The sequence below is a fragment of the Sturnus vulgaris genome, chromosome 20, assembly GCF_052056855.1.
Source record: "Sturnus vulgaris isolate bStuVul1 chromosome 20, bStuVul1.hap1, whole genome shotgun sequence".
Taxonomy (NCBI): domain Eukaryota; kingdom Metazoa; phylum Chordata; class Aves; order Passeriformes; family Sturnidae; genus Sturnus; species Sturnus vulgaris.
Window position 1 is genome coordinate 8,393,409 of NC_142262.1, and position 16,632 is coordinate 8,410,040.

Here is a 16,632-nt window from a genome sequence, read left to right on the forward strand (position 1 = left end):
TCAAGACACACTAGAAATTTTACTGGTTCCATGAGGTTTAAATGAGTTACCAAACACAATTAAATTCACATAGCACTGGAATAAATCCTCACATCAAAGGGGAAAAAGAGTCTCATTTGCCCTGTATTTAACAGAATAATTATGGTTATTGCTTGTGCAGTGACTTCAGAAGGCTCCTATGCACAACTCCAGCCCTGTAGCAGTGGATGTTGTCTGAATGACTAAACAGACCTGTGTCATATTTTAGAGGACTCCTATCTTCACCCAGGATTGACTGTGCAGCTCCTACTCCTGTTACACAAGATCACAGGGGCTGCCACCCCTGTCTGCAGCTCTGACAGCATCAAACATGAAAACCCCGGAGCTCAGAGCACTGGGAGACGAGTGAGTACAGTCATCCCTGCTTTAAAAATGGGGAAATAAGGGGAAGAGAAGCAGCAAAACTACGACCACCAGCAGCCCTTTTGAGCCAGGGCTGTGAAGCTGACACTGCCCACGCTGCTCCCAGCCACTCCTCCTCTAATGACTGCAGCAGGACACACACATGGGAGCCCGGCTTCCCCTAATGGCAGCCCCGTGGGCACCGAGATTTCCTGATAAATGAAAGCACTGGTTTAATGTTTTCCAAAAGGTTTAGGTGCCACAAAAGGAAGTATCGAGTCGGGATCCATAGGACCAGAAAACTGATGGATTACCCCGATGGATTGCCCTTCCTCCATCCCACTACTCCTTCCTTTCCCTGGGGAAATCTGAGTGGCCCTTTGGGGACAGAGGAGTGACAGGAGTGTGGCAGTTGCAGTCTAAGTGCCTGGACAGACACCTGGACACACCTACCATGTGCTGGAGGTGCTGAGAGAGGCACCCCTGTCCCCATCAGCATCCCTGCACTCCCCAGCCCTTTGGGTCACATGCAGGCAGCAGCAAAGGGATTCAAGGACAGCAGCAGGTTGTCCCTGCTCTGCCTGGGAGCAGGACACTGCCACATCAGTGACCTCCTCACTCCCAGTGGGAGCAAACAAAGCACTTTGCCAATGGCTTCACTCTCAGTTCTCACCCAGGGACTGCTCCTGCTCCCTGGACTCACACAGGCAATGGGAGTTGGATCTTCCTCAGATGACAGCCTGAGAAGCAGCTCCCATCCCACGCTTCTCCAAAGGTTTCTAGGGGCCAAACACAAAATGCAAAGTCAGAGCAGAACCTGTGCATTTGAGAGTGTTCAGACTGGGGTTTCTCAGGCAACCCTTGTTAGGGCTGCTAACATTAAGATCTATTTTTACTGTAAAATCCAGCTTCCCCACAGATTTGCTCTTAAGCCAAGCCCTCACCCCACTCAAAAGCCTGTCCCTGAGCAGGATCCTGCTTTGCCCAGCAGCTGCCCCATTGTGGGGACAGGCACAGCCAGGGCTCACCAAGCTGTCCAGGTGCCACCACAGCCACCCTGGGCAGCTGGAGCAGAGCTGGGCTCCCACTGCAGGAGGACAAGACCTTAGACACAAGATGCACCTCCAGGCACCCAGACTGCAGAAGGCTGAGAACATGGAAGCAATGATATGAGTACCCAGGGGAAAAGGCAGAGGAGGGAACAGCACTGCAGGATGGATGTGCCAGGTGCTGGTTTCTCCCCAGAGCCCAGTGCTGGGAAGCATCACCTGCCCACTGTGGGTGCCCAGTGCAAGCCAGAGTAGCAGGCAACGGGCTGCCAGGCTTTCCCACAGCCCTGTGTCCTGCAGGACACACCTGGCAGAGGTGAGTGCCCCTCACTTCCCCCTGGCACAAATCAGGAGCGACTCCCTGAAGTCCACAGGGACAAAGAAGGAAACTGGGAGTGAGAGCAACCCCAGTGCGTGCAAGCAACCAGCACAATGTTCAGCCTGCTCACAAAATCCAGTTTAGCTTCAGCATTTCGCAGCACCAGCCCCATCCACACACTGCTCTGTTCCAGGGTGCTGGGCCGATCTCCCCCTGTGTTTGAGTATCACTGGGCAAAGGGAACCACCCAACCCCCAAACAGCTCAGGTAATATTTTGTTACTGCCGGCCTGAAACGTCTCAGATGCTGTGGTGTGTGATCCCACTGCACAGATTCATCTGCTAATACGCCATCCAACCCAAATAAACTTCGGCTTCGCTTTGGAATTGATCTCCAAATCGAGGAGCTGTGCAGTTTCCCTGGGCAGCCCACCCCTCCCGCAGGAATCTGACCCTCCCGCAGGATTTTAACCCTCCCTGGCCCACTCTCCTTCCCCAGCCGTGCTGGCTTTGCTCAGGCAGCCTTAGGAATTTGGGAATTTCGGGATTCTCCCGTGCGGTGCACGGAGGGCGCTTTGCCTTTCACCGCCCCAGGGATGAAACATCCCGGAGCTGTCCCAGCCCGCAGGGCAGGGCAGCAGAACGAGCCATGGTTATCAAACCCTGCTTCTTTAAACAGGCTCTTGGCTGCCTGCAGTCAAAGCCACGCTATGCCTAACGTCACCGGGGAGCAAAAATAGCCGGCACGAGTGGAGGGAGGGGAATGTGAGTATTAAGAGCGCCCAGATTTCAAACATACTTGGCTTGGCAGCGCGCTCCCTTCCTGCCCCTGCCGCTCCAGATGCGACGGAGCACCGGGATCTCTCACTCTCTGCCCATGAAGAAGGATTCTCTTCTTTCTATTTTTTTCCCTCTTCTTTTTCTGTATTTCTTTCTTCAAGTTTCAGCTTCGATACTACTAGATAGATTTTTTTTCTTTCTTTCTTTCTTTCTTGTAGGAAACTTCATCTGCCGGATTTAAAAGCAAGGTTTGAGCAGGAGATATTCATTTCTGTCACAGCTGTAAATATGCATGGTACTCCTGTGGGATTGTATCGTAGAGGGAAAGGCAAGATTGGCTGGGAAAATCGCCTGGACCGTAAGATGCTTGAATGGCTGCTTGGAATAACAAGCTGTCTATTGTGTGTTCATGTGTGCGAGTGTGTGTTTGTGTACGAGAGCAGCATTGGTGCGAACTTTAAAATGATGCAAGGGCTCCCCATTTGGCTTAATTTCCTTCTTCCAGCTCTGCCTGGAGATGGGCGAAGTGTCTGAATGGAATTAATGCTGTAGGAATTTTATGAATGGAGCAGAAGGCAGGCTCAGCAGAAAAGGAGCAGAGCAGGGAGATGCGGTGGGCTCGGCTCGCTCCGGCAGGAGCTGTCACTCCAGGGAACTGCACAGAGGCACCAGCATGGCACAGATCTGCTGCAAGTCCCTGGGACACCAAGTCAGGCAGCTCCTGAGCCATGCAAAAATGCTCCTGACAATGAATTATCACCAGCACACCGAGCCGAGAGCTGCGTGTGGGACCAGTCCGGGCTCAGCTGGAGCATCCCATGCAGAGCTGCTCATTCCTGTGCCCTCCTGCTGATGGCGAGGCACAGCAGCAGCCACAGCTCCCGGGGCAGCCGTGGCTCCTTCATGGGAGTCACTTCTCAGTGCCAGCACAGCTCGGACACCAGCATCGATAAAAGGGACAAGGAGGGAGCGGGACGGACTGGCTGCACCTGCCCTACAGCAGGAGGGCACTGCACAGCACAGCAGGAGCAGGACGAGGCAGATTTGGGGTTGTGAGGTCCAAGAAATGCATCCTGATGCTGGTGAAGCTGCTGGGGACCAGCCCAGAGCAGCACTGTCCTGAAGGAGCACTGACCACTGCAGAACCAGGCTCATGTCTCACCTGTACTCAGGGACTGGGGTGGGAGATGGGCTCTCTGTGTTTCTCTGGTTTTGGCACTTCTATCCCAGTTGCTAAGTGAGGGGGAATCTCCCTCTGCACTGGATTGTCCTCTCTTATACAGAGTTTTTTGTGACATCTCTGCAGCATCCTCAGCAGGTGGTAATGGGGAGAAGAAGAGGGCAAGTCATAAAGAGAATGAAAATGGTCCATCCTCAAGTGCCACAGAGGTCACTGACAGGGTGACACAAGGGCAGCAGGGGAGGGCCTGGGACTGCAGGGAGGAAAAAGGCAAAGGAGTCAGAGCTGGTGAGGAGGGAAGGAGACACCTAACTCACCGGGAAAAGCATCAGATTCCCAGGATTAAACAAATCCAACCTGCCCAGTGGAACAAGACAGAGGGGAGTCTGCCTGCTGAGCCCTACAAGGACAAGGCAGTCCAGCAGCCTCCTCCTCAGCATTTTCCAAAGAAAAAGGGACAGTCTGAGTGCTGTAAAACACACAGTGCAAATGCACTTCTGTATGCAGTGACCTTTAGGATAGCACAGACTTTTGCTATGCCTTAAAATCTGGACATTTTAGCTGCTTCTTCAGCATTTCTCTGAGGTAGGTTTGCTCTCCTTTTGCCTACACCCAGAATGAATTCAAAGCAGCCCAATCCTGATTTGTGCAGCACTGAGTCTGAGCTAAGCTGAGGCTCCCACGTACAGAGCTGCCTTCACACCTCGCTGCTCAAGGCTGTTCAGGCAGGTTCACACCCAGCTCTGGCTGAAGGGATCTGTTTTACAGACACATGGACATCTCTGGTATCATAGTGGACAGACAGCATGGAAAACCCTGTGTTTACTGACAGAGAAATCCCACAGGGAAAGGACACTTTGCTTTATGAAGTGCCTTTTCCTCCAGCACTCAAATAATATTTGAAACTGCAGGACAGAAGAAGAGCTTCTCATTCAAGGGAAGCTGCACTGTGAAAACACTGCAGGAATGCTGGACAGAACTTTGAATGCATCACTAACACAGAACAGACAATTTGGCTGCAAATGATAAATCTAAAGTTTGTTTTCCCTTTTCAGGGGCCTTCTGCTCCTTCAGAGTTAAGAATGTAGCAAAGAGGTTTAAGCAATCATGCTGATAGCTCTGTAAATCATTGTTACGAATTTAGGAAGGATGTTTTCTCCTCCAACCCAAACTAAGGACTGCACTAAGTGGTTTTAGTGATCCACACAATCTTTCTTGTCTCTTTTCCGTGGACACACCTCACAGCTGGACTCTTGTAATGAGAGCATGAGCCTTACAAGAGTGGCCTCAGTGCTGAAAATCTTTGGTACATTCAGACAGTGCAGATACGTGCTCAGGGACAGGTAACTTCCAAATGACCTCTTGTGTTGCTCTGGCAGATTTCTAATATGTTGTTTTTGATGTCTTTCCTCTAGTGGAGAATGCAGATGGATGAGGCACTGCTAAGAGATGGTTCTACACCTGCCAGCAGCCGTGTTTCTTGGACCAGAAAGAACCTCCTCGGACTCCTGTGACACAAGCAAAGCTTCTGGCATTTAAACCCGGGAGGATGTCCCTAAGTGACGAGCTGGAGAGCCACTTCTCTGCCACCCCCTACACGGTGGCAGACACAAGTGAGGACAGCGTGTTCAGGATCAGAACCAACATCTCCTCCAACGGCACCGGGGACGGCGCGTGGGCGGCCGGCTCCACGGAGGACATGATTGCCATCTGCACCATCGGGGCCATCCTGTCACTCATGTGTGTCATTGGGGTGACAGGCAATGTCTACACCCTGCTGGTGATGTGCCACTACCTGCGCTCCTCGGCCTCCATGTACATCTACATCATCAACCTGGCGCTGGCCGACCTGCTCTACCTCCTCACCATCCCCTTCATCGTGGGCACATACTTCATTCAGAAGTGGTACTTTGGGGACGTTGGCTGTCGCATCCTGTTCAGCCTGGACTTCCTCACCATGCACGCCAGCATCTTCACCCTCACAGTCATGAGCACAGAGCGTTACTTTGCTGTGCTGAAGCCCCTGGACACGGTGAAGAGGTCCAAGAGCTACCGCAAGGCCATTGCTGTGGTCATCTGGCTGGTGTCACTGCTGCTCACCCTCCCCATGCTCATCATGATCCAGCTGGTGCAAAGGGACAACAAAAGCATCTGCCTGCCCACCTGGAGCAAGCTGTCCTACAAAGTCTATCTTACCATCCTTTTTGGCACCAGCATCGTGGGCCCTGGGGTGGTCATTGGCTACCTTTACATCCGCCTGGCCAAGATTTACTGGGTGTCACAGACTGCTTCCTTCAAGCAGACCAAGAGGCTGCCCAACCAGAAGGTGCTCTATTTAATCTTCACCATAGTGCTGGTCTTCTGGGCTTGCTTCTTGCCTTTCTGGATATGGCAGCTCCTCTTCCAGTATTATGAATCCTTCCCTTTATCTCCCAAGGTGATGAAGAACATTAATTACTTGACAACCTGCCTGACCTACAGCAACAGCTGCATCAACCCCTTCCTCTACACCCTGCTCACCAAAAACTACCGGGAGTACCTGAAGAACAGGCAGCGGTCCCTCAGCAGCAGCAGTGGGTACTTCCAGAGGAGGAATCGTTTCCAGAGGATTTCAGGGAGATCCCTGTCCACGAGCAGCCAGCACTGCACAGAGACTTATGTCCTTGCTCACGCTCCTCTGGGAAACAGCAGTGCCTGAAGGTAAAATATATCTCCAAGAACAATCAATATTGACTTCAATGTTGCTTTGATTTAAAGTGTACATTGCACAGGCAAAGCCTTGGCAGACCCAAATGTGCACACATTTATCCAGAGGCTGTGCCGTGTGTCTGTTCTTATTTCTCCAGTGCCACCGATTTGATGCTAGCAGCACTCGGCTCAACATCTATCTAAATAGCCTTTCACTTTTTATCTTCATATTTTATAGTGTATGTCTCCTCAAGTAGCCATCAATAATGAAAGTCCATAACAGGGCCATGATTTTTAACAGTATCAGCTGTCTCACAACGTTTAAAATTATGTTACCCCATGAATGGCTGTAGTTTGCTCTTTTTCTTCTTTAGCAGTAGTGCTAAATTTGTAGCTGTATGAGGACTGAAGACAATGAAATAAAGAAAAAGCGGCTGATGTTTGTGACACACCACGCAGTTTGCATTTGGGGTAGGGCTGGACAACATGGATGAGGCATATCCGGGGTTGTCCAGCATATCCAGGACATATCCATTGTCCTGGTTTGTGTCATACTCACATTTATTCTGCACTCTTGTGTATGCACGGGGCTGGACTCTCCAGTCACACAGGTGTGTGCAGTGGAGTTACACCATGGCCCTTGTCAGCAGCACAGCCTTCCCATGACAGTGCCACAGGCAGGGAACACTCAGCATCCCCTACTGCACTCACCCCAAACACCCGGGGGGAGCAGCACCCCCTGTCCTGGGCAAGCATATCCACCCTCTGCCCTCCTCCAAGGAGGAATTGGGAACCTCTGATGTTGCTGTCCTCAGGGCATCCACTGGTAAACTGCAACATCCAGCCTGAAGCACCAGACCTCCACCACCAAGTCCAGGAGGAAAGCACAGAGGGGGAGGAGGGGGTTGGGGAGATGTGATTTTGCCCAGGGAAAGCAATGTTCTCTGAAGTTCTTTAGACTCACAATTATAAAAGTGCTGGTTCTTGGTTAGGGAGACAACTTGTTCCCTTCACTGGAAGTGACTTTGCCTTTCTGCTACAAAAACACAGTCCTGCATGCACCAAGAATACGTTGCCTGTCCTGGCTTTCACCAACAATAAAGCATCATTAATATAAATACATAATCTGTGGTGTCTGGCACTTCCCCAGTGAGGCTAAAAGTACCTTCTCTGGGATGCTGCCAACATCCCTTCAGGAGTCCTGTGCTTGCAGCAGCCCTGCTACCTCATTAGCAGGGATATGAGGATGCAATGCCAACACAACCAAGGCACAGAATTAGAACCTAATGAATGCTGAGCAGCAAACTCAGAACTGTAGTGTGAAATCCCTCTGGCAGTGAGCTCTGTTTGCTTAGACTGAGCCTGAATTCAAGATTTAACCATCTATTCCCCTTCAAGACATTTAAATGGTCACTGCTCATGGGGACAGTACAAGATCTGCATGCAATCTCCCTGGGAAATACTTTTGGACAAGTCATAGTCTCTTCCATGCATAGGCTTGAAGTTTGTTGTGAATGGGGGAAGATTCACACCATGAGAGGGCTCTGGTGCATGCAGCTCTGCTGTGAACTGGTGCAGGAACTGCAAGGGCCTTGCTGTGTTCCCAGCCCCTCCACACACCCATCAGCAGTGGTCCTGGGGTTCCCTGCAGAGCACTGTGCCAGCAAGTCCCAATTCACGATCAGCCCCTTCCTGATTCCAGAGGGGCAGGAATTCCACAGATTTGGCCATTTCCTGTGCTGACAGTACCTGTTAGCTTTCAGACCCTCTCAGCTTGGAGACACATCAGTGAAAGCCCATTAGAGAGAGTAAAGCACCTTCAACCCTCTGGGAGGGAGTGGGAGCCCCTGGATGGGGGTGAAGAGATTTGTTATGGAATCACAAAGACTGAAAGAGACCTTCAAGACTGAGTCCAGCCTTTACCCCAGTGATGACTGGAGAGTTTCCTGGAGCAGAGGCTGGGCAGTGCTGAAGGAATAAAGCAGGGATTTATTCCAAGCCCTTCCAAGGATTCACCTTGGGCACTGCAAGAGCCCGGCCGTGGCTCCAGCCAAGATGGAGCCAAGATGGATCCGAGTCACGAGTTCTCACACTTGGATCACTTTGGCTCCATTTCCATCTTGGCCTTCATTGTCCAATTGCAGCTCCAGCTTCTGCAGTGCCATCCTCCCACATTCTCTCCTCCAGTCGCTGCTCTTTGCACTTTTTGGGGCTGAAGCTGCAGCGCTGTCCTTGGTTGTGGGGCTGGCAAAGGATTGTTTTGTGTGCCTGAGCTGGGAGGAGAACTTGGAACACTTTGGATGGAGTTCAGAGTCACACACCAATGCAGTGCAGAGTCTGGAAAATACGAAACTTAAGGCATCAACAGCATTCCCTCATTCACCACATGTCCCCCAGTGCCACACACACACACATACAGACACAGACATTTTGAACACTTCCAAGGATCCAAGGATGGTGATTCCACACCTCCTTGGGCTGCCTCTTGCAATGCCTGACCACCCCTTCACTGAAGAATTTTTCCTAGTATCTAATCTAATTTCCTGAAACCATTTTCCACTTACACAGTCAGGTGTTTATCATGAATCAGAATGTAAAGTTTAGCCTCCTTTTTTGTTTTCTTTCAAATGGCAGTTTTAGCTTCTTGCCCAGGAAGAACCAGACAAGCTCAGGATGAGCAATTCCCATGGATGTGAAGGAAAGCTGCTGCAGCCTGAGCCTTTTGACAGCAGCATGCTAAAATCACACAGTCAAAATGACAGGGGCTTTGCAAATCTCAGCCCATCCAGGTGTCACACGCCCATGCAGACAGTGCAGAAGCTACTGAAAGATACTGGAGCAGATCTGCCTTCAATTATTCAGTCTGACCCCTTCACCCTCAGCTGCTCTGCTCTGATTCTCTTCTCCAAACCCTCCCCAAGCAATCCATCTCACAGAAAAGCATTGCAAAACACTTTCCATGGCTGTCAGTGCAGGGAGCACCCTGAAAGCAGTGTGAGCAGTGTTGAAGGCACAAGGCCATGCCAGATGTCCAGGGAAAGGAGCTGGGATTCCCTGACTCCCTGGAAGGACACACAGCCTCAGCCCTGGGCTGCACAGTCACTCTTCTCGTTTGAAGCTTGTGCTGCCTCAGCAGGGGTTTGTGATGTGTTTGTCAAATCAGCACAACAAAGCCAAGAGGAGAGACACCCCAGCTCAGGGACTGGCTGTGGGTGATGCTTCTGTCAGCACTGGGTCCTCTCTGAATGATGAGATGTTTCATTCAGGCCTTGCCCTTCCCACCCCAGGCTGGAGTTGGTTTTTGTTCCTTCAAACACTCTCATCCTTCAGCACTCAGCTCAGGCAACAATAAGGGAATATTATTCCAAGCCTGCAGGTACAAGCAAAGCTCTGAGCACTTCCCAAGCAGCTGAGTCCCAGCCTTGCATCCCAAACTAACTTTACAGGCAGCAGCCACGCTCAGATAACATCGGGGAGCTGTTCTCTGCCTGAAACCAAGCAGCAGCTCAGCCCCAAGAGCCTGCTGAATATTAGCAGGGGAGCAGGAGCAGCAGTGAGAGCCAAAGAAGGAACTGCCTCCTCCAAGACAAGACAATTAATTGGGTGTTTAATGATAGCTACAAAATTATTGTGCCCTATTTATTCCTTCTTGCACAAACCTATCACCAGTCAAAGACCCAAGAGCAGTCCTTTACATAAATAAAATCTTAAATTGGTGTGAAAGAGAAGTGTGTGTACATGTGGCTGTGGACTTGCATAGCTCAGACCTGACTGTATTTGTTAGTTTTCCTCTGTGGGGTAAGGCCAGGAGCGCTTTCATGATCCAAAATCCTCAAGTCCCCCCATCTCTGAGGTGTTTGGTGCCCCACAGGCTGGAATCACCAGCTGAACTCCAGAGAGTAGAAGCCAAAACACCAAAATTTTTGCCCATTTAAGCCAGGAATCATTAACAATTTCTCAAAACTCGTAGAAAGTACAGTTGTAAAGGGTCAAGGCAAATATCAGTGCTCCTACAGCTAGGAAAGACCAGGTACCCACTCTGGTGGCTGAAACAGGCAGCAAAGTACAGCTGGGGCCAGGCAGTGCTCTCAGCTGGATGTGGTCTCTGCCAGAAAAGGATGACATCTATGTTTACCCAAATGATTTGCAAATCCACCCAGAAATTTAAGAATCCTTCTGGAAATTATGTTATTTCTTCTTTTTCCAAATTCTGAATTGTCTCATTTCAGCCTTTAGGAGGCAAAACAGCACAATTTCTCACTTTAAGATGAAACCCATCAGTCTGCTTACACTTAATTTTAAAAAGCCTTTTTCCATTTTGTTCGAACCACAGGACTCTTACAAAAGTCCTGTGGTCCAAGTAGGAAAGCAGAGAGCAGCTGTGCATCCCTCTGTCCCTGCCTGGACAGGGTGGTACCCCCAGACGCCACCCCTGCCCAATTCCCACGTGCCACAGCAATCACAGGCACAAACCTCCCTCCTCACCTGCTCATGGAGCCTGATTTAAACTCAAACCCACGCCCAATTTGAGCCCCCTCCTTGCTCCTGCTGATGCCTTAAGTTTCAGCTTTCATATTTTCCAGATTCTGTGCTTGTAAGAGCCAAAAATGAGGGATGCAGGGCTCCAGGTGGCTCTTTAAAATGCTGTTTATTGTACCCAGAGGATACAGCAATTCAGGGGTCCTGGGTGACAGGAGCCCAGCCCAGCTGGTCAGCCTCAGCTGTACTGAAGCCCCTCTAGTTCTGGTTCCAATGCATTCTATACTTTTCTTTACAGAGCATCTTAATACACAACAACCAATCAATACCTTTACTATTACCTATAGCCTACCATAATTACTAACATTACCATATCCATGGTACTATTTTCTAATCACAAATAGTTAGTATGTCACAGTTTAAGCTAGGAGTTGTTTTTCAGTTTTCTTGCAGTGGAAAATTCTGAGATCTTTTCTCTACTTGCAACATTGACTTTCTTCTTTGTCTGTGAAAATCCTTTTGTTTGGTAAAAATATCTTTTGTTTGAGGTGGATTTATCCTTTGCTCTAAGTCATAAAAGCCCTTTCCAGCTCACTTGCTCTTTGCCTTCTTAGTTATCCAGTAAGACTGGCTCAGCAATTCTTTTCTTCTATATCAAAACTTGCTTTCATTTCTATTCCTTCTTCAAATTTTACAAAGATCTTTCTGTTATACATACACATCTGTGAGATCTTCCTGTCAAATCCTTATCTTTCCCAACATGTACTGCATTAGTGTTTAACTCTGAACTCCATCCCAAGTGTCAGCAAGTTCTCCTCCCAGCTCAGGCACACAAAACAATCCTTTGCCAGCCCCACAACCAAGGACAGCGCTGCAGCTTCAGCCCCAAAAAGTGCAAAGAGCAGCGACTGGAGGAGAGAATGTGGGAGGATGGCACTGCAGAAGCTGGAGCTGCAATTGGACAATGAAGGCCAAGATGGAAATGGAGCCAAAGTGATCCAAGTGTGAGAACTCGTGACTCGGATCCATCTTGGCTCCATCTTGGCTGGAGCCACGGCCGGGCTCTTGCAGTGCCCAAGGTGAATCCTTGGAAGGGCTTGGAATAAATCCCTGCTTTATTCCTTCAGCACTGCCCAGCCTCTGCTCCAGGCATCACTGCAGCCCAGTGACTGCAAAGCCACCCTCTCCTCCTCTGAGTGTCCCACTGGGACACAGCCAGCCCAGGAGCTCTTCAGCCTCCAAGCACCCAGAAAAACCCCAGCACAAGCTCCCAGAGAGGATCTGGGCAATATTGTGCACATTTTGGTTCACTTACAGCTCAAGCTGGGCCAGGCTGGCTGGGTGAGAAGGATTTAAGGAGCACTTTAGTTCTTGGTCACCAGCTCAGTGATTACCCCACAGGGCCAGGGGGTGAGGCTTGGCACGTGTGACAATTTCCAGATTGTGATTCTGTGTGCTCAGAAACTTCTCAATTCAGTGTTTGCTTCATTAAAAGGAGAGGCCAAAGGCTAAGCAGAGCTTGGAGAGCAAATCCACCCCTTGGCAGAGCTGCCTAGCAGAAACATTCCTCTTCCCCTTGGACATCTGCTGTGGCTGCCACACCTGGATGTCCCCACTGAAATGATCTATGCACATCTGAGCAGCACACTCTGACTGAGTGCTCTGGGGATTTTTCTGCCTCAAAATGCACAAATAAATCCTGAGACCTCCACACATCCACTACTCCTTCTCCAGATTAAACTCCAGCTTTCTCTCCAGTGCAGCAGTGAAGAATTCATTGAAAGAAAAATATCAGACCCTGTCTTGTGCTTGGCAGCTTTGCTTTAAAGTGACATCTGGGCACAATGAACATTGTCCTGTGCAACCCTGGACCCAGGCCAGCTCTGCATGGGCATCTTTGCCATCTATTTACTGCATGAGCTACCATATCGTGAAGAACAGAGTCAGTTTTAAATTATTCTGACCACTTTTGATCTCTAAAAACCTTATCTGCAAGTCCTGCTTAGACCTGATTTTCAGCTCAGGATGCTGATCCAGGCACATCAGAAGTGTGGTGGAATCAAGGTAATCAAGGAGACAGAGCAAGAGCAGAGAATGAATTATGCTGCCAGAATATAGAGGGGTATTTGAAAGTGGGCTGGAAACGGCAAGGCAGAGCAAAAGAAGGTGATTTGTTGCTGACTCACAGTTTTTCAGTGTAGTAAAAATGAAAATTCACTACAAACATTGCAGAAAAAAAAAAATCCCACATGTCTGAGTGAAAGCTGAGCAGCAGATAAATCCATTGCTGGTAGTAACAAAGCAGCTCACTTTTATTGTGGTTTCCCAGGAACAAACACCCCACCCAAAGATCAGGGAATCCACCTGTCAAACAGTCACAGTTTTCTTTGCACACTGAAGGCTTGCTGCTAAATCCACTCTTCCCAAACATTTATCACCTGTGAAGCCATCTGTCTACAAGGAAAGCACATGTTTGTGCCAAAAGAAAAAGTGTAAATATCACAATTTGTGTTCCAAAGGCCAAACCACTCAAGCATGCATAATCCCAACTGTTATTAGCTTTAATTACATGTCAAGTAGCTGCTGTTATTAGTTTAAAGCTGTCTAGGAAGATGATAAAACAGCACAATAAGAGCAAATATATGACAAAAATCAGTGAAATAACCTGCCTCAGTGATAGAGTGGAACATCCCCTGGCACAGGAGCAGACAGGACAGGATTTGCCACACCAGCTCTGACTGCTACAACCATCCCTGGACAATCCTGGATCCCTGGATCTCCTTTCCACAGACATCCTGGAAGTCCCACAGCAGACTTAATTCATTGGCATCAATTGCAGTTCCAGGCACAAAACATCCAAGACCTATTTTATTTTTTTTGAGATGTGCCCAAGGCAGCACAAAGGGTGCACCCACCAATGGACAGATCCTCAAAATAAATTAATCCTTGTGGGAAAGATAGGCAATGCCAAGAGTGAGGTATGAACATCAGTAAGGAAATTCTTCGAGTCCTATGAACATGAGAATCAAATATTGTGGCAAAGATTTCTAATTCTTAATCACTATTCCACAAAGGGGGGAAAAAATCTTAAAAGGAGGAAGATTTCATCCATACCCCAGTGGCAAGAGGTACCCACAAGGTTTGGGAATCCAAGTAGCAACGTTCCTTCCAAGGCTTTCCTTTCCACACTGAATTTGGAGCCCAAGTCTGAGCACACTGGGTAGCAGAAGTACACTTTGGTTATTCCTGTGTTTGTGTTTATTTGAAACACAACAGGAAACACAGGCAGCAAAGCCTCCTGCTGAGTGCTTAGTTTAGTTTATGGCTTGCTGCTCAGAGGAGAGAGTAACATAATTAATTCATTAATTACAAAAATTCTACATACGGAATTGCTCCATGTTTATGTGGATCTGTGAGTCACTGGTCCTCTCTGGTATCCTCAGAGGAGAATTTCCTTCAGGATGCAGAGCGGGGACTGTAGAGAGCTCAGTTCTGAGCACAAGGCACAGGGTGCCAGCAGCCCCAGCAGTCTCTGACCCTGGGGGTTCTCCATTCCAGCCACTCCACCTGGGAGATGCTGGATCCCACCTCCTCAGAGCAGCATCTCCACTGAGGTCTAGTGAGGCAAAAAATTCTCAGGCAGTCTGGCAACACTTTGCAAAACCTGGAGGAGCAAGGCAGGAGCAGAGCAGCAGGTGGGGCTCACCTGGCATTGACTGAGATGTGCAGGTAGCCCAAGGAAAAGAAAGTCTGAATGTGAGGAATGTGGCCAAACCACACAGGGAGCCCAGGACTGATGTGGCGAGGATGAGATTTCTGCTAGGAATACACGTTTAATTTTGCACAGAGCTCGCCTAACCTATGTTCTCAACTGAGGTTTTTAATTTTTTATTTCATGCAAATTAAGCTTTCCAAGGAAAAGCTACAAGTCTCTAAACAATAAAAGTAGGGTTTGTTTCCACTGTAGTCAATGCAGCTGTACCAGTTTACACTTAAAACAAATCCCAAACTCACCCCAAACATTTTTGACCCTCTGAGTCCAGGAAATCTGCATTTCAGCTGCCCTCATGAGTAACAGTGAAGACATCAAGTGAATGACAAGATATTCCATTTACTGGGACTTGAAGTATTCAAAAGTGAGACCTACCCCATCACACCAGAATCTGTGTAAAACCATGTGGAGTGAGATGGGATTTCCAAAGTTTCCAGTCCTTGGAGTATCAGAGAATGGTAAATTTCCTCTCTTTAAGGGCAGCCTGTGCTGTTCCAGCCTCCTCCTCCTCCATGGCTGGGATTCAGTAGAGCAGCTTTGGCCATCTGGCATCATTAGAACATCATCCCTGGCTCCTTTGTGATGGACCAAAAATAGTAAAAGCAGTTTCCCTTTTGGCACTTATCAAGCTAACTGGTGGCTTGATTAAGATTTAGTTTAGCTAATTAAGGAAGAAAACATCTTTGTAAACTGCTGGGGCTTGATTTGCTTTCTGCTATCTGAAACTTCTTCCTTGCTTGGAAACCTGTGTCTGGAAAGATCTGCTGCTGGGCCAACGTGCACCAGAACAAACCCTGAGGCAAACACCAAATGCTGCCACACTCCTGCATTGCAGCAAGGGAGGAGCTTCAATTTATTCCATCCCTGATCAATGGATGGAGCTGAAACTTGATTACCCCTAAGGGAAAACAACCAGAACCAGCAGGGTTTTGGACATTCCTGCACATCCCACTGAAGCTGTTCTTTATGGTTGTCCTGCCCAGGGAGTTTGGCCATGTCTGTGCCCAGCTGGGCTCCATCCCACCCATGGAGCTCCCACCCATGGGCTCCCTGTCCAGGTTAAAGGAAAAAATGACTGCAGTGCATGGAGCAGCTGTGCTCAGCCAGCAGAGACCTAAAAGCTCTTTTTTCCTTTCTGCAGGAATACCAGAGTATTAAAATCCTTGACCAAAAAGAGAAACCCACATGCTCCCAAACCCAGATTTGCAGTGATTAAGGATTATCTTGCATAACTTAAGAATCACAAATGCCTACTCTAAACATTTCCTTGGAGGAAAAGAACCTTCTCAAAGGACATGAAAAGCAAAAGCCTAACTTATATCCCAGCACCTGAAGAACAAAACAGCTTTCTCAGGAGCAGGAGGTGGTTATTGTATCCTTCCCACATGAAGAAATCCACATCCCCGTGGCATGGAGGGGAGCAATGGAGATGTGCTGAAGACACTTGGCTGAAACTGAAGAAATTTTGGTGAAGTTGGCTCCAACACAGCCTTTCATGTGAACCCAGGCCAGCCAATCACCTTTTGTGTGTTAGAGATTCTCATCACTAACCTGCCTTTTCTTTCCTCCAGTTTTGTCCCTCTCCTCTGTTTAGGACACAAATTCCCCAGGACACTGAGTACTTCTTGCAGAGCCTGTGCAGATGCTCAGCACAGTGGGGCCACAAATGCAACCAGTGACTTCAAAAGCAGTGTGACACAAACATCAAATTTCAGCTGCTAATGGTAAAAGCAGAGGTATTTGCTAGAGAGAGGCTTTAATCCTGTACAAAGCTGGTGCCTGCAGTCAGATGCCCACAGCACCCACCATCAATGTCCCGAGCAAGGCAGGGACAGGACACATCTCTGCAGCAGAACTGACCTCACCCTGTGCTTGGTACCACCTCTGTGAGATGGCCCTGTCCTTCCTGAGCCAGGTTATGCAGCTGCCTCCAGAGTCATTGCAGCAAATATCCTTTTTTTTTTTTTTTCCTTTTTTTTTAACAT

The 16,632-nt window shown here is 48.8% G+C and overlaps 1 protein-coding gene across 5 annotated transcripts; it reads left to right on the forward strand.

Annotated features, from left to right (window-relative positions):
* Positions 1–2,297: 2,297 nt before the first annotated feature.
* Positions 2,298–6,847, forward strand: UTS2R (urotensin 2 receptor). Of its 5 annotated transcripts, none has more exons than XM_088176364.1 (3): positions 2,298–2,513; positions 2,747–2,776; positions 5,124–6,847. In XM_088176364.1, exon 3 carries the CDS (start codon positions 5,258–5,260, stop codon positions 6,404–6,406), a length of 1,149 nt encoding a protein of 382 aa, XP_088032490.1. In that variant the 5' UTR covers positions 2,298–2,513; positions 2,747–2,776; positions 5,124–5,257; the 3' UTR covers positions 6,407–6,847. The 5 variants fall into 5 exon arrangements, with proteins under 5 accessions (XP_088032490.1, XP_088032491.1, XP_088032493.1 ...); XM_088176367.1 differs by lacking the exon at positions 2,298–2,513 and having other exon boundaries at positions 2,520–2,776; positions 5,124–6,034; positions 6,146–6,847; XM_088176365.1 differs by lacking the exon at positions 2,747–2,776.
* Positions 6,848–16,632: the final 9,785 nt, after the last annotated feature.

What these genes read in the sequence shown, in the direction of transcription:
- UTS2R (XM_088176364.1), top strand. Translation starts at nt 5,258, where the DNA reads ATGTCCCTAAGTGACGAGCTGGAGAGCCACTTCTCTGCCACCCCCTAC.